At 53.7% G+C, this 21,720-nt stretch overlaps 7 protein-coding genes across 7 annotated transcripts; 3 read left to right on the top strand and 4 right to left on the bottom strand.

Moving 5' to 3' along the window:
• Window positions 1-2,558: 2,558 nt before the first annotated feature.
• SPBR_02935 (glycosyl transferase) lies at window positions 2,559-3,731 on the bottom strand (the record flags this gene model as incomplete). Its single annotated transcript, XM_040761238.1, has 1 exon — window positions 2,559-3,731. One exon carries the CDS (start codon window positions 3,729-3,731, stop codon window positions 2,559-2,561), a length of 1,173 nt encoding a protein of 390 aa, XP_040620598.1.
• Window positions 3,732-6,003: 2,272 nt separating this feature from the next.
• On the bottom strand, window positions 6,004-6,345 carry SPBR_03356 (uncharacterized protein; the record flags this gene model as incomplete). The annotated part of the gene is made up of 1 exon (XM_040761658.1): window positions 6,004-6,345. One exon carries the CDS (start codon window positions 6,343-6,345, stop codon window positions 6,004-6,006), a length of 342 nt encoding a protein of 113 aa, XP_040620597.1.
• Window positions 6,346-6,607: 262 nt separating this feature from the next.
• Window positions 6,608-7,445, bottom strand: SPBR_03147 (uncharacterized protein; the record flags this gene model as incomplete). The annotated part of the gene is made up of 3 exons (XM_040761450.1): window positions 6,608-6,679; window positions 6,790-6,980; window positions 7,115-7,445. 3 exons carry the CDS (start codon window positions 7,443-7,445, stop codon window positions 6,608-6,610), a joined length of 594 nt encoding a protein of 197 aa, XP_040620596.1.
• A 3,414-nt stretch (window positions 7,446-10,859) lies between these two features.
• SPBR_02768 (uncharacterized protein) lies at window positions 10,860-12,340 on the top strand (the record flags this gene model as incomplete). Its single annotated transcript, XM_040761071.1, has 3 exons — window positions 10,860-10,985; window positions 11,057-11,086; window positions 11,144-12,340. The coding sequence occupies 3 exons, from the start codon at window positions 10,860-10,862 to the stop codon at window positions 12,338-12,340; spliced, it is 1,353 nt and encodes a 450-aa protein (XP_040620595.1).
• Window positions 12,341-15,460: 3,120 nt separating this feature from the next.
• Window positions 15,461-16,129, top strand: SPBR_03241 (uncharacterized protein; the record flags this gene model as incomplete). Its single annotated transcript, XM_040761544.1, has 1 exon — window positions 15,461-16,129. One exon carries the CDS (start codon window positions 15,461-15,463, stop codon window positions 16,127-16,129), a length of 669 nt encoding a protein of 222 aa, XP_040620594.1.
• An 814-nt stretch (window positions 16,130-16,943) lies between these two features.
• On the top strand, window positions 16,944-19,052 carry SPBR_02471 (glutamyl-tRNA(Gln) amidotransferase subunit A; the record flags this gene model as incomplete). The annotated part of the gene is made up of 1 exon (XM_040760774.1): window positions 16,944-19,052. One exon carries the CDS (start codon window positions 16,944-16,946, stop codon window positions 19,050-19,052), a length of 2,109 nt encoding a protein of 702 aa, XP_040620593.1.
• Window positions 19,053-19,276: 224 nt separating this feature from the next.
• SPBR_02715 (uncharacterized protein) lies at window positions 19,277-20,862 on the bottom strand (the record flags this gene model as incomplete). Its single annotated transcript, XM_040761018.1, has 2 exons — window positions 19,277-19,809; window positions 19,884-20,862. 2 exons carry the CDS (start codon window positions 20,860-20,862, stop codon window positions 19,277-19,279), a joined length of 1,512 nt encoding a protein of 503 aa, XP_040620592.1.
• Window positions 20,863-21,720: the final 858 nt, after the last annotated feature.

Here is a 21,720-nt window from a genome sequence, read left to right as displayed (position 1 = left end):
CGACTCTTCTCGGCTTGACAACCTAGCGGAAAAGTTTTGTCTACACTCTCCCAAATGGTTAGCCTTGCTCATTCGTCTTAAGAATGGTGCCGAAAGGTGTCCTTCTGTGACTGTGTTTGTGATGGTACCAGAGCGTCGGGCGTGTAAGTATTGGTCATACGCCGTCTCGTAGGTTCGTTTGTGGCATCATAAATGCATCATCATGCATTTCTTCGCTTTTCCTGCCGATTCATCGTGGCCGCACAAAAATGATTGTTCGAGTGCGAGATCACGATCAATGTAACTGGCCAACAAAGCGCCTCACACAATCATCTGCACGTGACATGTCACATGAATTAAACAACCATAAGTGCACGTGATATATCACGCCAAATTCCGTGTAAGTGAGTGGGTACCAATGAGCAGGCAACTTTCGCCCGAGTTTAACTATGAGGAAGGAAAGTAAGAATAAAATTAAATCAACTAAAACAACATTGATATCCGAGGTTGTTGGTTGACCTAGGTATATTTGAAAATAATTGCTCGCAACTTACCCCCAAGGTGCAACTGTTCCTATTTTCCCATTCCAAACTACCGAGAGAGGCTCCTAGAAGACGATGATTTGTCAGAGCGATCAAAGGCCTGTGATTTCAGGCACTTTGCAAAGCGGCCCGAAGTCAAGTTTAATGATTTTTTAAAAGTACATAAGGTATATCGACCTGTCGAGAATTTACCTATATCGGACATCTTCCTCACCGAAGGGCCCCGAGAAAGAAGCAACACAGCGGTGTAACACTTAAAACACCTAGCGACGAGTGAAGATACACATAACACTTTCTAGCAAGGGCCCTAGTTCCTGTAAACAAGCTAATGTATTTTATTATAAGAAATATAGTTCAAATAAGATGGTTCTTTTGTTGTAAAAGCCAAAATAAGGACTAGCTCCAGGAACACGCAAAATAGCCTCGTTTATATCTTTGAATACACCGCCCATTGAAGCCAATATTTCTTGGAACCTTATTCACTATATTTGCAGTAGAGATTGATAACACGTATACGTATTGAGAGCCTTCAAGGCATGCTGCAAAATGCGCACATTTTTTTTCCTTTCCAATGTACGAGGAGATACAGTTGACGACGAGTCTACCACGGGCCAAGATCACGTCCTTTTAGTTAACTGGACATATTGTGCAAATTACCACTGCAATTGATAGTATATGGCAGATTTTGAAAAGTCAGAGGGGGAGCGGTGGTCATGCAGAGTAGAAACAGTGGCTTCTGTCACATCCCCCACCCACTACAAAGGCGCACCTGCGCAACGACGAGTCATGGATACTTTACATAGTTTCTGTTTACAATCGGAGCTTATGGACGGTTCTGCTGTAGTCAGTGTCGCCAGATACATCGCCTCCAAGTAGATCTGTACTACGAAACGACAGTCGTGCCTCTACAGCCCCGAACAAGATGACCTTCATACGGCTCTGTATGCTTGTGCTCTTTATCTTACATGGTCAAGTTTGAGGCGTAAAAGGCTGAATAATGAAAGGCGGAAGCCTATACACAATCGGTATTGGGTTCATCGTGTCCAGCTGTTCATTCCAGACGAGACATTTGAAATTTCCAAAGGACATCGGGATGACAAAATGGTCTCTCGTTGTCATTGTTTGAACAGACTTGTAGAAAGCCATTCTATGCCCCCAAATCACTGCACGCAGCTCAAAGAAACGGCAAGAGGGGGGTTACTGTTCAGAAATCTCTGCTAGGTTGACTCACGAAGACTCATAGCATTATTATGGAGTTAGTAAAAGAGCGCGGTTTGCGGCACTTTTCTCGTTTGTGTACGTAACATTGCTTTTCGGATGCTGCGGGGGGCCGAAAGGAATGAGGTGTATTTAAGATGCGTGTGAGCATGATTTCCGTTCTCGTCAAGGACGCGACGGAACTGGACAAGACTCTGTCTAGACATTCTTTAAAGGATACCTGTACGATCAAGAGTAAAATAGCTCTTTCAAAGGTCACGGGAATCCCAAGTGTGGTGTATTGGTCTTGTCGGGGCCAAAAACCTGGAATAGCAGCGAGACAGTCTTCGCAGGAATGTGTTGTTCACAATCATCAGGATGCTGGGCTTGGTGAACGACATGATCGATGGTACGCGTTACGAGGAAGATCAACGCTCCCAAGGAGGCACAAGGAAGGCTGCAAGATTATACAAGGTGTTTTGTTCACTCATCAGTTTGCATAGGTGGTGTCAAAGTCAAGGATCATGGATAGATTTGTGTGCTATCATTAGAGACGCTTCATTTTCCCGGGAACGGTATCTAAAAAGATGGATACAATAAAAGAGGTAAAAAAAATTAAGAGTAGACCAAAAAATACGTGCCTAAATCAACTGCTGGGCATAACATAGTAGGCAAGAAGACAACGCAAAAGAGAATGAGAAAAAGAGAGAGAGTAAATAAATCCGAAAGGAACCCATTCAATATATACAAGAGCGCCGGTTGTGAGACAAGGAGATGGCATCAATATTAAAAGGAGGGTAAAAACGAATGCAGCATACCGCAAATGGCCGAATGACGTGGTCAAACATGCCTGCTGCCATCCGACGGGTAGTCTCTGCTGGCCGTGCGCGGCGAGAAGTCGCGGAAGACCTTCTCGTCGTCCGAGTCGTCGCCGTCGGTGCTGCTGGACTCGCTGCCGCTGACGTACTTGTCGTGCTGCTGCTCGTCGTGCTGGTGGCGCAGCAGCTCGCGCATGTGGGGGACGGGGCGCTGCAGCAGGCGGAGGCGGCGGCGCTTGGCGAAGACGATGGAGGCGACGCCGACGACGAGCAGGACGGGCAGGAGGTAGGGGAGGGCGTTGCGCAGCATGATGATGGCGGCGCCGTCAAAGGAGTGCCAGGCGGAGCTGCCGAGGTGGTCGAAGATGGGGGTGGAGACCTTGCCGTTGAGCTTGTGCATGTCGCGGTTGTCGTCGGGCCCGCGCAGGACCTTGTAGTCGCTGCGGTTGGCCTGGAGGGCGTGGATGGTGGAGGCAAAGTGGCAGCCGGTGCTGAACATGACGGTGGGGTAGGGCAGGCCCAGCCAGCGGTGGTTGTACGCCTTGAGGCTGTCGACAATGGCGCCGACCAGGGGGTTGTGGCGCTCGGCCATCATGAAGCCGCTCGAGAAGCCGACGGGCATGGCCTCGATGGCCACGAAGCCGAAGCGGCGCAGCGGGCCGAGGGCGCGCTTGCAGCGCAGGTCCATGTCGAGGACGGCGCCGCCGTACTCGTACAGGACCATGTAGCGCAGGGCGTCGACCTTCTGGATGAGGAAGGGATAGCTGTCCCAGGTGGCCTTGACCTCGGGAAACTTGTCGGCGACAAACGCGGCGGCGGTCTCGTCGGTCCAGTAGTGTGTCTCCCAGCCCTGGTGGAAGTCGAGGCAGCTCTGGCGGGTCTCGGTCCAGGCGGGCAGCGCGGGACGGGAGCCAAGCACGACGTGGTGCATGACCGGGGGCACGCGGTCGGGGTAGTCGAAGCCGGCCTCGGTCTGGGAGGCATTGTAGTCGGCAAAGGTGATGTCGAAGTTGTCAAGCGCCTGCGAAATGACAAATGCGGGTGCGTCTCTTGACCATACCATGGGCATATACGCGAGTGTCCAGGCTGTGTAGAGGATGTGTCGCGACAGAAACACGAAGACGACAAGGAAACCGGTCACAAGAAGGCCAAACCGTGACCGCAGCCGCCGCGGAAGGGGGCCGGTGGACAGCATTGTATGGTGGTGTGATAAGAAGGTGATGTAAGAAGACGGTTCGCGAGTGGAACGGTTGGATCGTTTGACGTGAGCACGTTCAAGTGCGGCAAACGGTTGCACGGGCCTGGCCGGACAGCAGCGGATACTGGAAGGGTAGTTTGACAGATGCTTGGCGGCAGATCTGGCGACAGACGAACGACGATGGTCGAAAATCAGGCACGCCGGACGACCAGAACGTCCCAAGCGCTAACAAGATATGCGGATTCGGGGCGTGACGGGACGAAGACGAAGACGAAGCCGGTCAGGATGTGTCGAAGTGATGTTGCACTGGTGCTGATGTGGCGACGATGAGCGACGAGCAGAAGTTGGTCGAGGGTGGACGTCGAACGTATGAATGAACATAAAAAGGGGTCGATGATGTAAAGGAAGGAGAAAAAACGTGCTGCCAAGGAACGGTTCGAAAATAAGAAATAAAACGGTTGGGATGGTGGCCTATGACAAAGAGGAACAGTGGCAAGGGAAAAAGGAAGTAAGGGAATAATAAAGAAGAAGCAAGCCAAGGGAAGTCAGGCGGTTCGAAAGAGGTGCGCAGATGAGTGCTTATCTGTCAGATTAAATTCCGGCCCGGCGAGGAAGAAAAGTCGATGGACGAAAACGTGGGTAGATGGGGAAAAGTAGACTGACAAAGTGTGCAAACAGGAGAGAATGAATGGCAGAAGCAATAAATAATGAGACAAGAAGGAATAAGAAAGAAGAAAAACGTCGCGAGCGGCACAGGGCCACGAGAAAGAAATACAGGTAAGCGTGGCGTGGAAGACGATGGACGATGGGATGGGGGCCACTCTTCGTAGGCTGAAAGAAAGCAGAGTGGTCTTTGCGCGAGAACAGTAGCATAATAAAAAATGGGACCGTTTGGGACACCAAAAATATACAAAGTTATAGCAGCGTGGAGTGCCAACAATGACAAGAAAAGAAATGGAATTTATCGAACAATACTGAGGACGGGAGCCTCAAAGCGCCGCGAGACTGCGGCTGGCGTTGAGTGATGGCCAGAGAGACCAAAAAAATATCACGCTATGCCCATACGTCGTACGGAGTACGGAGTACACACATACGAGAGAGACGAGAGACATGGGACATGGGTGGCAGTTAGGCCCTCCCCCCCGTGCTCAACCAGGGCTGGTGGCAACTCTCATTAGCACATTAGCACACTCTCCCGTCTTAGCCCCGTTTCTAGCACCGAAGAGTGAGCACAAAAACAGCGTTTCCAGCGAAGCACAGCAAAAAGGCTTGGCAAAAGCTTAAATTAGAGTGTGGAGAGGCTTGACCAAAAGGGGATCGGCAGTGGAGGCTGGTGGAGTCGGTTGGAGTCGAGGTCTGGAAGGGCCTGACAAAACAATGTGGTGAGACTGCGCAAAAAAGGAAAAGGAAAAAAAAAAAGGAAAAAAAAATTGCTGCCTGCCTGGTGTTTTATTCCCGTCGGTGACTGGCTCGCTGCAGCACCTGAGCTGCGCCTGAGCTGCGCCTGGCGGAGTTTCAACCCAATGTTGAACCGTATTACGGCGGACAAAGCAGCCAACCACAGCAGGGTGAAAAAGAAAAGAAATAAAGAAAATAGAGAAGAAAAAAAAATACGAAATTGGGTGCGAGGAAAACACACACATGGATCAGGCGATTCGCGCGTTTCGCGATTCGCATTGGTCGTCTTCGGGGATTCTTTTTTTCTTTTTGTCCTCTTGTCTTTTGCCCTTTTTGTTTGTCCCTATTCGATTGCTTTTTTTGTACGTTGTATGTTTGTCGCCAACACCACCAAATTCTATGGAGCGTTTTCATGTATATTTTGTACCGCTGGGCGCCGCGGTCACGAAAAAGGGACAACGCACACACGACCACAAAAGCAATTTGGAGTAGCGATCGCCGTGGGCTCTGACTGGCACGCTACCAACTACCGCAACTAGAGGGGGATTGTCAACGTACACGGCGATTATTGGTTCGTTTCCGTCGCCGAGTCAAATGCACTAACCGTCGCAATTACTTCTGCCCTTTTTCTGCTTTATTACAGCCCAGGATTAACAGCCCCAGGGATTAAGTGGCTGATCCATGCCCTGTAATTGTACTTGTAAAAAGGATAATTATTCCATTTATTTCTGTGATGTGTGCAGGTCGTTTCCTGTTTCCCTGTTTCGTGTCTATCTCAACAAAGCAATACGCCTGACGCCCTATATGCTAATACATGCTACTTTGCTACATTATTGCTCGTATTTCGGCTTCGTTCCCCCCCTCTTCGTGATCATAGTGCTGATCCTGTTCCTGGAGCTGCTGCTGCGGCTGCTGAAGGCACAATCTTTTTCAAATCGTTGAACCAGACATACCGGCTGACGACCATGTACAAGTGGCGATCCCAAGTGTACTGGCTGTTGTGGTTGCGAAACGCCTCGCGTGTCTGTTGGTAGCGGTGCCAGGAGTTGGCGACCAGCGCGCGGCTCGTGGCAAATGCAGACGTAGTCTCTGTTGCGCCCACGCGTGCAGGGTAGAAAAGGGCCGCTAGAATGCGCCAGGTAAAACGCAGCGCGGTCAGGGGGAGGTCGCCCAGAAACGTGTACTTGCGCCAGAGCGGCGCAGTGACGACCATGTATGCCACGGGCGTTTTTGAAGAGGGAGCAGAAGACGAGACGAGTTCACTAGTGTCATTGTTAGGTTTGCAGGCCCAGCACGTAATCTACAGTAAAACAAGCCATGGCCAGTAGTGGAAAAGGGGCGTGTAAAATGGCGGGCAGGACCACGGAAGCGGGAAGAGGGGATAAGGGAAAGGGACAATGGTTGGATGTGGATGAGAAGAATGCAACGGTGAAAGGCGGGAAAATGAAAAGAAAGGGCGAAAAAGAAAGGGTTCCTTACCGGACGGCAGCGCTCACGGCACGGTGGTTGATATGGCCAGACACACCACCTTCATCGAACGTGATGATCTATGACGGAACACACGTTAGAGCTCCGAGAAAGGAAAAAGAACTAGAAGCACAGAGCACAGCAGCACAAAGCACAAAGCACAAAAAAGAGGGGGAGGCAAAAAACATACCGCGTCAATGTTCCACTTGTCGATGTACTCCTGCACAACGGTCTGCAAGAGGGCGGTGTCCCACCATTTGGTAGGATTGTCTTGGAGGTCAGGATGGTCCAAGGCGAGGCAGCGTGCTGGGTCGATTTGTAGCGCCGTACACGATCCAACAAGTTCTTTTTTGCGCAGGTCGCCAATGCCATAGTTGTTTCCTTAGGACCGTGGTTGGTTATGTTAGAAGAAAAAAGGTGGGCCAAAGACGAAACTCGGGCTGCAAAAGGGCAAGGCACCACACCATCACAAGGGGGGCGCATGGACATGGTCAAAACTACTAAACAAAACTTACCGGTCGATATGGAAATGAGGCTGCCGTGCACGCCTCGGTTCCGGTCGAGGACGCCGAGTATGCTCGGGGCGAAAAAGAGGCACTCATCATCCGGATGCGCAGTGACAATCAGCAGATTCTTGGCGCCTTGAAGGTCCTCCGGCAGGAGCCGCACATCGCCGCCAACCAGGTAGGCAATGGTCCACTGCAGCAGCGGTGGAAACAGCACCAAGAACAAGGCGATCTGGGAGACGAGGCGCCAGGCACGGCGCGACAAGGAAAGCGAGCGGAACGAAGGGGCGTGCAGGCGTAGAGTGCCCAGCAGGCGCGTCACGCGGGGCGGCAGCAACATGACTGTATGTGTGAGGAGTGTGCGGAGTGTGAAGAGTGTGAGGAGCGCGGTGAGAGGAGAGGTACAGAAATGGGGAATGGGGTCAAGCGAAACACGAGGAAAAGTAGGTCATTGAACAATGCAAAACAGCCGGCAGCCAAAGCAAGGAAATAAAGGCGGCCGGTGGAGAGTGGACAGTGGACAGTGGACAGGTGGACTCGTGAGCCGCTGAGCCGCTGTGCTGATCTGGCAGACCTGGCGGTCTGGCTGGTGGAGAAGTGGAATGCACAAATGAGCAAACACAAAGTGATGAAGATCCAGGAGATTCGGAGTCAAAATGAGAAGCCGCCAAATGACTGCCAAGAGGATGACAAGACTAGACGGCCCAGGCAGCAGAATAAAAAGGGGGGAGTGCAAAGGAAGTGGGAAGCGACGAGGGAGCGACGAGGGAAGGGAGAAATCAAAAATAGCCAGAATTTGGAAGGGACGGGTGAAGACAACGCATGACAGGGAAAGAGCGAGTGGCAGTGAGGCGCTGCGAGGATAAGATACGATCGTTGCGAGATCTGCCAAAACGACCGTCGCGACTGGGGGCGACTGAAGCAGCGAACTTAGACGCGCCGGAAAGGCACCATGGTTTTGCTTCCAGTGACTGGCATGCAACAAAAGATCTCAGAACAGTGGCAGCCTGTTGAGTTGCCGCTTGTGCTCTTCAATCCGTCCGCGTGCCAAATTGGCACAGGAAGGGAAGGCGCAGGGAACAAGCAAAAGCACAGTGAGTGGTAATACCCCGTATTCCATAACGGAATGCTCCGTTCCCTTAAACCGCACTGAACAAAACCGTCGCTGAAAAAACTGGAGCGCCCCAATTGTCCAGAAACGGCTAGCTGCTGCGACTCCGGGCGTTCCGACCACTTCAAACACAATAGTACCGGCAGATTGGGCAGATTTTGGGTCGCGCCTGCCCTCCAGTTCAGTCGGTCTGCAGCTCGATTCCCGCTGGCCGTTGCAGCAGGCAAAGTAGGCAAGTGCGACGCACGACAACACGCCAGGGACGGAGTACGCCAGTGCGTGCTAGCGATGTTCCGAGATGCTATTCGTACAAGTGGTTCCTATGTCGTAATGTATTACTCTGCTTCCTCACTCCCATCGTGTCCAACCGCTGCAATCCGCCCCTACCATTTGGCCACATGCTCTCCTACCGCACAGGTCGAACTCTGTTTCGGCCTCGCCCCCCTGGGTGGTGGTCGGTCGCTGCGGGATCAACACAAAGCAATGCATGAAGAGGCAGTCCAACAACGCTGCGCGGAGATGCAAAACGCAAAGCTACGAAAAGCAGAAAAAGACTGCAAAGCCCCCGACGGGGCAATGGGGCAAACGTCGACCCGACCTCTCCTCTTGCTCTCAATGCTCTGTCTGAAGTGGTTGGCTCTCCGTCACGTTGATCCGAGAACTGTGCCAAGACGCGGATCAAGTCAATCACCGGCACTCTCGATGTGTTTTGTCGACCTGCTAAATCACTTCCACTGTATTGCTTGTCGACGTGCCGACTGCTCGCCCTTGTTGATCCTTCCGTCTCGCCGGATCCTTTCTGGTTTTGCTGTCTCACACCAATTCTTCCGCATCGTACCTCCTACCTCCGCGCTTTTGATTATCAACCATAGTTTTTGCTCTTCTGCCCGCACGATCGTCCAAACGGTTCGCCCAAACGGTTCGCCCAAACGGTTCGCCCAAACGACAGCCTAAACGAGATACCCTGTGGCCTCCCCGATCCTGCGAAATCCTGCTGTCTTATGCTTACTTGCCGTCACACCTTGCCAAGGCCAACCAACACCTGAACGGTCGGTCTACAGCGCATCACCGCATCTCAGCATCAGACCATCAGACCATCAGGACAGCGCCACTTGACACGGCGCCACACTCCCAGGTCTTTTCCATTCTACCGCCTTCTCAACCGCCGCATGCTCTCCCTCCATCCATCTCACCCTCGGCTCTTATCTCCAAGCCTGATTTGCAGGGCCCGTCTACTCATTTATGGCGTCCCGTACGGAGTAAGGTCCTACAAAGCCCTGGTCTTGCCACCTTCACGATAGTCTTGACTGGCATCCTGGCATCCTGGCATCCTGGCATCCTTCTTATTTGCTCCTCTGAGTCTTCCTTTTGCTCTTGCTTTTTCTATTTCCTGTGTCTGAATTAGCCTGAAATTGGCTTCGCCGCGCTCGACGTTGTCCACCCGGAGAAGTCTTTATGTCTCTGTTTCCATCCACACCTTTTTCTTCTTCTCACACTCTCGCCCTCTCGCCCTCTTATTTCACGCAATTCCTTTCGGCCCCGTCGTATTATCGTTCCCGTCGTACCCCCTTTCCCCCGGCCCAAAATATCCCTGCACAAGACAAGCTTTTTCCTTTCGGCTCGCATGCTCTCTCACCCTTCTTGTTCATGTTTCCTTTTTCTATTTACCTGTCTTTCGTTCTTTGTGTCCCCTCCCTCCCCCCCCCCCCCTAACTTGTAATTACCACGTACAAAGTTCAGAACATTCGACTCGCCTTGGGTGTTCGCGCGCCCTCCGCTGGTCTGCCTCAACGTTTACATTCTCTCTCCTAAAATTTTAATTATCTGTGTGTCCTTTTCCTCGATCCAAAAGTGCCTCTTTCACCGAGGCGAAGCTTTTCTGCCCTACGAGACCGACAGGGGTGCTGCCGCTACTGAAACGAAGAACCGCAGCACCACAAAAAAAAACACAAACCGTAAAACTAGCGCAGGCTTGTCATGCTCCACACCCTCCTCATCCCTGCTCTGCCCAATCATTTTTTTCAGTCTCCATAGCTCACGTTTCCTCGACTTGTTCAGTGCACTGCATTCTATTCCTCTTCAGGGAGTATTTACATTGGCTCCTTCATTCACTTTTCCGCTATTTCACCTGTTTTCTTTTCTGGCTGTTGTCTTCTCATTTTCTACGGAGTGTTTACGCCGTGCAGAGCACTCCTGTCGCCTTTTGGATTATTTCTACCGTGTCATTGCTGCTCGCGCTCGCCATCCCTTTTTGGAAGTCCCCGGTTTTCTCAAGCTCCCCCGTTTCTCACAACCGTATCAAGTTGGAATCCTTATTTTGGATCTGTCTTCGCTCTCATCGTTTATTGCCTATACGGCGGTACTACTTACAGCGTGCTTTATCCGTCCTTTCTGGTTGTGCTTTGTGCTTTTCCCGGCTGCTCTCTTTCATTTCGTTTCTCTTCATTTTTTTTTAAAAATTGTATTTTATTTTCCGAAACCGAACAAATTGAGCCACACCTCCCTCCCAGACTTGATCCGAAAATCATAGGGACGAGGAGAAAAGACGTCTTGCGACATCACACAGCAGAAAGGCATCGTCAACTCTTGACAACTCCCCACGCCAGATTCCCGGGCATCTTTGCCCGCCGGCCACTCTCCGCCATGGCGCCATCACCGAGCTTAACCAGCACATCGCCGGCAGCATGGCCACGGGCGGCATCGCCCGGTTACCGGCCAGCACGATTCTTGCGCGGCGCCACGTCGATACAGACGATGTCGCAGATCTTCGTACGTAACACAGCCGTCTCTGGCCTCTGGTGCTCTGGTTGAAATATGGACAGGCGTATTGACATTCCCAGCTTGTTCTTCAAAACTCAGCTCTGATAATGGTAGGTTGTCCAATATGCCGCTGATATTGGCTTGGCATGTCTTTAACCATGTGGCAGGTTATGCACCACTCACGCGCCAAACCGGTGTCTGGCCAGCGCCGCTACTTTATCTCGACGGCCATGATGTTTGTCGAGTTGATCAAGCTGGTCATCAGTCTGGCAATCGACTGCCACGCACAGATAAAGGCACAAAAAGCAGCAGCCGCAGCAGCAGCAGCATCAGCAGCCAACGGTGATGATTCAAAAGAACGACCAGCGTTGCCCGCCAACCCCTATTCGCCCGCCAACATCGCGTCCATCCTCTATCAGTCGCTCTTCGCGTCCGGGTCGTGGATGCTGATTCTGCCGGCTGGGCTCTATGCGCTGCAGACGCATCTCGTCTACGTGGCCGTCAGCAACATGGAGACGGTGCCTTTCCAGGTAACCTACCAGCTCAAGATCTTGACGACGGTGCTCTTCAGCATTGTGATGCTGCAGCGCGTCATCAGCCCAAAACAGTGGCTCGCACTGGTGCTTCTCACGCTGGGCGTGGCCATTGTGCAAGTGGCCGAAACGTCAGGCGGCCCGGGCGCAAAGACAATAGCGTCTGCGTCTGCGTCTGCATCTGCCCCGCCGTCCTCTTTTTCTCTCGCCAGCCTAATGGGCTGGTTTGCCGGGGGCCGGACAGACAGCGCAAACAACACACGAGTCACGACAGCATCACCGAAGCTAGTCCACCCAATGAACACCACCAAGGGCTTCTTCGCCGCCATTGTCGCGTCCTTCATCTCGGGCTTCACGGGCGTCTACTTTGAAAAGCTCATCAAGGAGTCGCGCGTGTCCGTGTCCCTGTGGACGCGGAACGCCCAGCTCTCCTTCTTCAGCCTCTTCCCCATCCTGCTGCTGGGCGTCTGGTGCAAGGACGGCGCCGCCATCGCGCAGCACGGATTCTTCGTCGGCTACGGCCCGACGGTGTGGGCGACCATTGGCCTGCAGGCGCTCGGCGGCATTCTGGTGGCCATATGCATTACCTACGCCGACAACGTGGCCAAGAACCTGGCGGCCAGTTTCAGCATCGTGGTCAGCTACATGGCCAACGCGGTGCTGTTTGGCGAGCCCATGACGCTGCAGTCTACGCTCGGCGTTTCGACGGTGCTGTTCTCTCTGTACCTGTACCAGAGCCGCAGCAGCCGACCGCCACCGGATTCTCCGCTACTGCCGGTCGACCGGGACGGCCTTGTCGACCTGCGGTCCAAGGAGATGCGCGAAAAGTAGGCGGGCGGATTCAAAAACCACACAAAAATATTCCCAATATAGAAACACACATCCAAAGATAGAAATAAGCGCGATCAATGATACCCTCCATTTTCTGCTCTTCAAAGTACGGTACATGATTTTCTGTATCAAAAATATCCGACTAAAATAGTATGTCACGATCACGGACTTTTTTGTTTCTCTTATCCTGCTGCCTAGGTCCCACCGAGACGTATCTAACCGCCATAGGCAAGACAACCATGGCCACAATTGGGGAATATCCGTTTTCCTGCGACTCGTAAAACTTTAACCCAAAGGGGAAAACGCATTCCCTGCTCGCTCTTCACTCGCCATTCCGCCCTCGCGCCATCTCGTCTGTGGAAAGCACACTCACTGAAAAACATGCCCCTTACGACGTAATTACTGCGCGCGGAATGGTCCGTAACTCGTCGCAAACCGTTGCATTTGACGCTTCCGCGGAGCTCGCCTTGTATTTTCCGTTGATTGTGACCTGCTAAAACCCAAGGGCCCCTGGTTTTCTCGCTGACGATCCGGCTTGTCTCACACCCCCCCCCCCCCATGTTTTGTCCTTTCTACCTTTTGTATCCTTACGGGGGCCATAGGTGTCGTTCTTTAGGGTCCCTCTTTCAAATTTCAGCGCAATGAACGAGCACACGCGGTAAGCGAGCACTTGGCATTCTTCGGTGCTTGGCCTTTTCACTTTCGAAAGGCATCCATCGCGGTCTGGGCCTGGCGAGACGACCAGCTCGTTATGCGTCGTGTGACAAGGTTGCACTGAAAACGGCCAGCGACACACGTGCTACCTGACGCCACCGTCATTTATATGCCTTTATTTGTCTCTCACGCCCTCCAGACGTGCCCACTCCCCCCTCTTTTCGCCTCCATTTTCTCATTAGCACAAAAAGGTTCAGTCGGTCTCGATCCGGGTCGAAGAGAAAAAGGGGTGGGACGGGGGACGCGGAGACAATATGGCTTTCAATATCGTGGAAAGTACGAACTAATGCACAGCGAACTACTGTCTGTCAAGGTTTGTGAGGCTTGTTTGTCAAGCCCTGGCTCGATCCAATCCCACCAATCCCAAATCGCATGGTCGTCGGCTTAGGGGTGTTCTCTTATTTTTAAAGTTTAGACGAGTCGCCGAGTACTCCGTATTTTGCTTCGAATCCATTCGCTAGTGTGGTTCTTTTCTCACTTGCTTTGAATGGGAAGCATCGTGAGAGGGCCACTGGCTGGTCTGGAAGCAAGCCACACTCGCTCCACAGAACGGTCTAGACCTCGGCCAGTTTCCCCCCCAATGTTCCCTTCAAAGCGAACCACTGTGCCTCTTTGGGGCAACCCTTGCCATTTTAGGCTGCTCTCTGCCTTTTTCTTCTTGTTCCTTTCTGTCTGCCGCTTTCTCTATTTCTAACGACGTATGTCACTCATTTAAGGGCATGGCACGAAATGCTTGGCAATGCACCCGTCCTCATCGCGTGCTATGGACGACTGCAGAACGCGCCCTTCCATACGACTAACCCAAAGGGCAAACCAGGGGCCACGGATCCAACCACTTTGGGAAGACGTGGATAATTTTCACCCTGTAGTAAACGAAAGCGGTGCCGGTACGACTTTCGGAGCGCCGACCAAAGGTCAGGTTCCGAGAATGGGTCTCATCGGCGCGGCAAATAAATAACTTTAAACAAAATTACGGGCCCCCGGTTTGTCAAGGCGAGAACGGGGACATCGGATGCAAAAATAGACAAAATTTCCCAGCTCCTCAACGGATATGAGACGGATATTATGTGGGCCAGCAATCCACGCCACATCGAAACAGTGACAAATACAGGCGTCTAGAGCGTCTTCTGTGGCGACGCTCGATGACGTCCAGTCCAAGACGAAAAGTAAGACGGACCCCGGAAGGAGTCACGGTGAGAAGGCACCGCGGCCCTAAGCGCAAGGCAGCAACCTGAACTCGGCTAAGAAAAGCACAAGAAGCTCTAAGAAAAGAAACAAGTGATGCAAAGGTTAGTCAATGGCAAAAGCAGGTTGAGACAGATCGGCGATTACGGAAACATTGGAGAAAATGGAAACAATGGAAACAATGGAAACAATGGGCTTCGCTTCTTGGCGACAAGACAAGAGTAGCATGCCAAAAAGCACCATGACGTCGTCCCGGAGTCTAACAATTGCTTCCAAAAGGCCGCGGAGAATAACCGAAGGACAAGACGACGCCAGGATGTTAGTAATGGAACGAGATCATCTCGAAAGTAATTTTTTATAATAAAGGTGTGAGATTTAGAACGCAGCGAGGCGACACACGAAGACTCGAAATATAATAGGAAATGCTAGTAGTATTCACAATAGTTCAAGGGGTCAGGGTAAAAAGATAAATATAAATATATAAATCGCGGAAGACAAGAATTAACGTGATTTAGATGTCGGGTCAACTCATTTCAAAGAATTTTGAAATACAAAAAACCAGCAGCAGGCAATTTATCTTAAAACGAGGTTGGGAAACGGACGAAAGCCTGCCGGTGACTCCTTCTTCATGTTTGTCAATCACCATCAAAAGCACAGAACCTTTCAAACATGTGTATGACCCTTTACCTAAGTCAAATACGATATTCAGACCACAACAGTAAATGTACCGTCGTACACAGTGACCTAGCGTCACTGGTGCTATTAGCACGGTACCTCTGAAGTCGGTCGACCGTTCCTTCCCGATGCATGTTCGTCGTGCACCTGCCAAAATGTTGCCGTTCACGTGCGAGGCTGTGCAACAATCTGCCCCTCATTGGACGTTGATTTGACTATGAGAATGCTGTTTTGTTTCGCAATTGTTGGCCAGTCATCAGACGTCTGTCGGCTTCCACAACGACGTTTCTGCCTTGCCGACGACCCTGTCAGCCCCGACCTTGCTGCGTCATTTGGACATTCGACACCCCTCATTCTACAACATACAACGTACAGCAGACTGTTGTCATTGCCGGCAGCGTCATCTCGTTGTCGAGTTCTTTTCACCTTTCACGAAAAACACACAAACCACGTAACACGACGTTATACTCCATTGCACAGGACGTCTTCCCTTTTACCTGATCCGCGTGTTCAACAACCACTGCAGTCATCCCGCACACTGCCAAGATGCTCTACTTTGCGTACGGAAGCAACATGGCGCTGGCGCAGATGAACCGTCGCTGCCCTGGTAGCAAGTTCGTTGGACGTGGCATTCTGTACGGCTATCGCTGGCAAATCAATGAGCGCGGCTATGCCAATGTTGTCAAAGTCGAGGACACGGCCAAGGCCGGCAGCACCAAGCTTGACACGGGTGGCGGTACGACCGCACACCACAAGACAAGTGCACCCACCGGCCCGTCTGTGCATGGCCTCGTCTACGAGCTCGACGGAGCAGGCGAGGATGAAGCGAAGCTCGATGTTTACGAAGGCGTTCGCACATCCGCCTACCAAAAGATGTACGTCGATGTGGTGGTCTACTCGTCCACGTATCCAGAATACGTTGCCGCATATGAGGCCTCCGGACACAGTGTCCCGCAGTTTGCAGGGACAAAGTACGGAGACCCAAGCAAACCCACCACGGCCGAGGGCGTGCTCGTGTATCTCAGTGACAGGTACATCACGCCCGGCGCACCAAAACTCGAGTACGTGAACCGTATGAAGGCAGGAATGTGGGACGCGTACCACCTGGGCGTTCCGGTGGACTATTTGGAGCGTGATTTGATTCCACATTTGGAAAACAACCGCGAAAAAGCGTCCAGTCTTGCCTCCAAGAACACAAAGAAGGAGAAGAACTGAACGACAAGGTCCTACGATGCCCAGAAAGGGTAGGAGGCGAGAGGGCGAGGGTATGGCGATTTCGACAATCGACGGAAAGGTGTGTATACGACAGACACGGCACACCGCTGGTTGACAGGCACCCATACAGGGTTCACACGTTGGCGTTACGGATGTCAAGGAATGGCAAACGGACATGGCATTACAGATCCAACTGGTTTTGTGTCAATGTGCCAGGAATATGTGATTCATGTTGTACAGGTGGAATATCACAGTACAACCAAGAGAAAGGCCAGTCGGATCGAACCGACACTATCAATTAGTTGTCGACCTGTGTCGATCTCAACTCTTGTTAAACATGTTTATTTTGTGTGCTCTCATTTTCATATCCACAACTTCGCTTTTGCACGACAAGTCGACATCCGCTAGCACCACGTCCGTTGGTTGCACCGATAGGAACCCCCGCACGACACTCATCCTTGAACCGGAACGATAGCGGCATCTGACAGCATCTCGGTCCACCGGAAGCTGGCTGGTGCCCCGCATTGTTGTCCCTCTTCGATGCGGAGTGCACAACTTGACAATCGCCGGACCGTCGCTGCATCCATCGTCTTGTTCCAGTGAGCGACTGTAGGGTCTACGTTACCGACCATCGTGCATATCTCTAATAACATCAGGAATTGGGGAGCATTACACCATCGTGGCCGCGTGCTAGGTCCTTCTTCCCTCTGCCCCCATCTGTCTCCCATCCCATACCTCTTTCTCTCTACGCGGCTCTGAGCAGTGCAACCAAAACAAAGCAGTTTGCTCCGACCATCGTCGACTATCAGTCGCCATGGAGGAGCTCACATTCACGACAGCTCAACCGTGCGCCTTCTCTTTCGTACCCGAGCGCACAGCTCTTGTGTTGGTCGACGAGCAGCGCGGCTTTGTCGATGCCGGCGTTCCAAATGCTGTGCCCGTCACCCCGTCAGTTCTCGCAGCAGCCCGTGCTCTGGGTCTGCACATTGTCCACGCGCGCGCGGGCCACTCTCTGGTCGACGAGCTGCGGCCACAGTCTGGTGAGGTGGTGGTGGACAGGCCAGGCACAGGTGTGTTCTGGGCGACGGGCTTGCACCGACGGCTGATGGCTCGAGGTGTCACGCATCTGCTAATAGCAGGCGTGGCGACGGAGTGCAGTGTGACCATGACAGCGCGCGAGGCGAGGGACCGCGGGTTTCAGTGCTGCATCTTGACAGACGTCGCGGGTGGTTTCGATGCGTCGTTTGGGACGGCGTCGACCAACACGGCTGTACCCTATGGGGGACAGTTTGGTTTTGCCGCGCCGAGCGCCGAGCTTGTGGCGTATGGCGAAAAAGCATCTGCAGCCCAAGAACCGCCTCCTCCAGCCGCCTCCTGGGACGGCACTTTGCTCGACCTAGACACTTTGCAAACACAGTACAGAGGTGCTGGCCTTTCCCCCACCGACGTGATCCATGCAGTGTTTGACCGCATTGAAGCGTACGAAAAGGAGAACCCGCACGCTTGGATGCTGCTGCGGTCCCGCCCGGAGGTGCTGGCTGACGCTCAAGCCCTTGTCAACAAATACGCTGGTGTGGAGCGCGACTGCCTACCTCCGCTATACGGGATTCCCTTTGCCGTCAAAGACAGTTTTGACGTTGCCGGTCTTGAGACAACAGCGGCATGTCCACCCTTTGCCTACACAGCCACGGTCACCGCGCCGACGGTCACGGCATGCCTCGAAGCGGGCGGTCTGCTCATCGGCAAAACCAACATGGACCAGCTGGCGACGGGCTTGAGTGGGTGCCGTTCACCATGTGGCATTCCATCGAGCGTCTTTCGCCACGCCGACCACGATGAGGATGCGTACTGTCCAGGCGGCTCGTCGTCCGGCTCGGCCGTTGCTGTGGGCGCGCGGCTCGTGACATTTGCGCTCGGCACAGACACGGCTGGAAGTGGGCGCGTGCCGGCCGCATTCAACGGCACTGTGGGCTTCAAGCCGACCAAGGGCACGCTGTCCTACCGTGGGGTCGTGGCGTGTTGCCGCAGCCTCGACACGGTCGCGATCCTGGCGCGTTCGGTACGCGAAACCCGCCACATCTGGCACGTCGTCGACCACTACGACGCCGACGACGCGTTTGCCAAAGACCCCCAGTCGCTGCCTCTCGTTCTGGCCTCCCTCCGCGGCGTCAACGCGGCAGGCTTCACGTATGCAACGCCGCCTGTGTCGGCCATGGCGGCAGCATCCTTGTCGCCCGCGTACGAAGCGGCCTTTGCCAAGGCCCTCGCGGTTGTCCGGGCCATGGGCGGCCGAAGGCATGCACTCGACGATGCCGCATACAAACCGTTTGTCGATGCGACGGACCTGCTGTACAACGGCACGCTCGTCAACGAACGCATTGCATGCATAGGCGATGACTTTATCAGGACGAACATCGCCCAGTTTCACCCCGTTACCGGCAAGCTGTTCCAGCAGGTGCTCGACCGCAACGCCCGGCCCTGGGATGTGTACAAAGATCAGCTGGTGCAGGCCGAGGCGACGCGGCTGGCGAATCGACTGCTGTCGGGCGGCGTCGGCCATTTTGGTGGTGTGGGCCGTGATGACGATGGTCATGATGGAGCTGGTCGTGGTGCTAGTACGACGGTGGACGTCTTGGTTGTGCCGACTGCGCCGTTTCATCCCACGGTCACGGCGATGCAGGACGACCCCATTGCGATGAATGCACAGCTGGGCGTTTTTACACACTTTGGAAATGTGCTGGACCTCTGCGCCATAAGCGTTCCGGCAGGCACGGTTGACGGCGGCATGCCGTTTGGTCTCTGCTTTGTGTGCGCCAGGGGCCTGGATGGCAGGTTGTTTGACATTGCAACTGCGTTTGAGCGGGCACTGGCGGCTTCTTATGGCAAAAGACAAGTTAAATTGGGGGCCGGAAGGGTCAACTAATAGGTAACAAAAAATAGAAGAAATGGGACTAAGAGGTCGGCCGTGGCCGATGGTATTGGAATAGCCCAAAACGGGTCTGCAGAACGCCCAAACTCCAGTCTCGCGCTGTACCGGTCTATATTTATGTATCATAGCCAGTAAATATCGCTGTACGTCTTTCTCACCTCACGGCACACTCTTCTCTTTCGGCCTCTCCCCGACACACACACACAGTCTCTCCTCCCCTACAGCTTCTCCAGTTTGGGGTCATGGGCCAGATGGGCTTTCATAGCGGCAAAGTTCTTGGTGCTGAAGCCAATGTCGATCCAGTAGCCGGCGTCGCTGCGGAACATGACGGTCGCGTGGAAGCGGTGCGGCGTGGTGAGCAAGCCACTGCGACCAATAACAAAGACTTCCGGGGGCGGCAGGGGCGTCTTGGCGCCGCTGTCATCGGCCGAGGTGGTGGCGGAGGTGGCCACGGCGGCGGAGAAGTCCAGGCCCCGCCAGGCGGCCGACCAGCTCGTCACCGAGAAGGACGTCTCAAAAGGCTCGCAGATGTGCATGTTCTGCTTGCGGCGGGCCATCTCGCGGATGATGGCGAGATGAATGTCGACATGGGCGGGATCCCGCATCTCCTCGACGCAGCTGTGGTTGTCCTTGGCGATCTGGGCGAGCGGGGTGTTCCGGTCGAGGCGGAAGCGCGTCGACGCGTGGGAGAGGCCGTTGTGCAGGAAGCCGTCCATGGCGGGGCCGGTCAACTGCGGGAGGCGGCCACGGACTGGCGCGGTCAGTACAACGGGCGACACGATAACAGGACAACAAGACAACAAAAGGAAATCAATTGTCACATACGGTTCACTGTCTGCGACAGGTTCATCGTCACCGGTCCCTTGTGGATGCGCGACAGCTTGGTCATCACGGCGGTAATGACGTCGTTGTCCGTGATGCCCGGGTCGCCTCCGCTGGCGTTCAGCGCCTTGGAGCTGCGCGCACGGAGAGCCTTGACGGTGGCCATGGGGAGGAACATGATGCGCTTTGTCTCCTCCGAGTTGAAAATCAGGTCGGGGAAGAAGCCCAAGAGGACGACCGGGTACTCGCCGGTATAGAATACGTGCATCTTGCCCTTTTGCGGGCGCTGCTCCGCCTTGGTCAGGGACGAAAATTCGCGGCTCTGCGGCAAGGGATCCTGCTCCAGGAGCGGCGGCGGCGCCTGGCCGGCGACAACACCCATCCAGGCGCGCACCAGAAGAGATGTGCCCAGCTGGTCCGCCACCGCATGCGGCACGCTCAGGGCCACGACGGTCGCATCCTCGTACTGCGTGAGGTGCACGAGCAGGATGGGCGTGTCGTTGGTGCCGTGGTCGACGTCGTAGGGCCACGAGGCCGGGCGGAACTTGGGGTCGTAGTCCGTAACCGGCGGCAAAAAGGCGATGCCGCCGCCGCCCTCGCTGGACTCGACGGGGGGCGTCTGCATCAGCTGTGGCGCGTCGGCGTCGATGGGCCCGGTCTTGGTCTCGGTCGACCACAGGAAGAGGTCGTATGTGTCGGCCGGCGGGAAGGTTTTGGGCACGTGGTACTCCTGTAGGCTGGTCGACTTGTTGAGCATGATGCGCCCGCCGAGCTTGCGCCAGTGCTCGCGGATGAGCGTGTCCAGGCCCCTTTTCATGGCATCGGCATCCAGACGCGCCTTGACGACAAAAAAGGTACGCGTGCGGATGCCCTGGAGGGGTGGTATCTGGTCTGTCAAGGCGGTGGGGATGACGTCCACGGCGGCTGCCCCGGCGACAGCCCCGGTGGAAGCCCCGGCGGCAGGTGTTTTTCTTGCGACCATGATGCCGAGCGAGGCGAGGAGTACTGCGAGACAGACACAGATGTGATACGGGTCGCTGAAGAGCCAAGAAAAGGTGTCAGACATAACAAACTGGGGTATCGTGGAAGGAATCCTTGGGCATCAAGCAGGAAAGAAACAAAAAAAAAGGACAAAAGAACAAAAGAACAAAAGAAAAGGCACGGAGAGGACATATACTGGAATATGTTTGAAATATTATAAATGGTGGAAACGAAACCGACCAAGACACCAAGGGAATCCGAGCTACAAATACTCGTGCACATATTGTGCAGATAGGAGAAATGAACGGGGGTGCAAACGTGGGACTGCCACGCACAGCACTACGTACAGAGTCAGGCTCGACGGGGACAGGAAATGACAGGACAAGGACAAGCATCGTCAGCCTGAGAGGAGACGCTCTGAGACTGGCCCGCTTTCCATGTTTCCACATCGCGGGCTTCATCCTTGGCCCCAACCGCAATCCTCCGAATACGCAGTACCATGCAGAGACAAGCACGGCCGTCAGCAAGACCAACCGTCCATTCCCAAAGAAGACGGAAACCAGAGTAGGGCTTATCAATTGGCTCTTAATTTGCGTTCTTTTTCTATTTTTTTTTTTTCTTTTCTTTTCTCTTCTCTTTTCTTTTTCTTCTCCTTCTCCTTCTCCGTTCTCCTTTTCTGCTCGTTGGCCTGGAATCTTCGCAGCATGCTGATCACCCAAGACAGCATGAAAACTAAAATCAAAACAGATCCTGAATTGGACGGACGGGACGCTATAGTCGTTGGTCGAGCCTCGCTACTGGCTAATGCAGCCTTTATATTTTCGCTCGATGGGGCTCCTTTGATTAGCTTGATCCTTGA

Source organism: Sporothrix brasiliensis, assembly GCF_000820605.1.
Source record: "Sporothrix brasiliensis 5110 chromosome Unknown Cont17, whole genome shotgun sequence".
In the NCBI taxonomy this organism is placed as follows: domain Eukaryota; kingdom Fungi; phylum Ascomycota; class Sordariomycetes; order Ophiostomatales; family Ophiostomataceae; genus Sporothrix; species Sporothrix brasiliensis.
The sequence above is the reverse complement of the archived record's forward strand: the minus strand, read 5'-3'. Positions and strand labels throughout refer to the sequence as shown.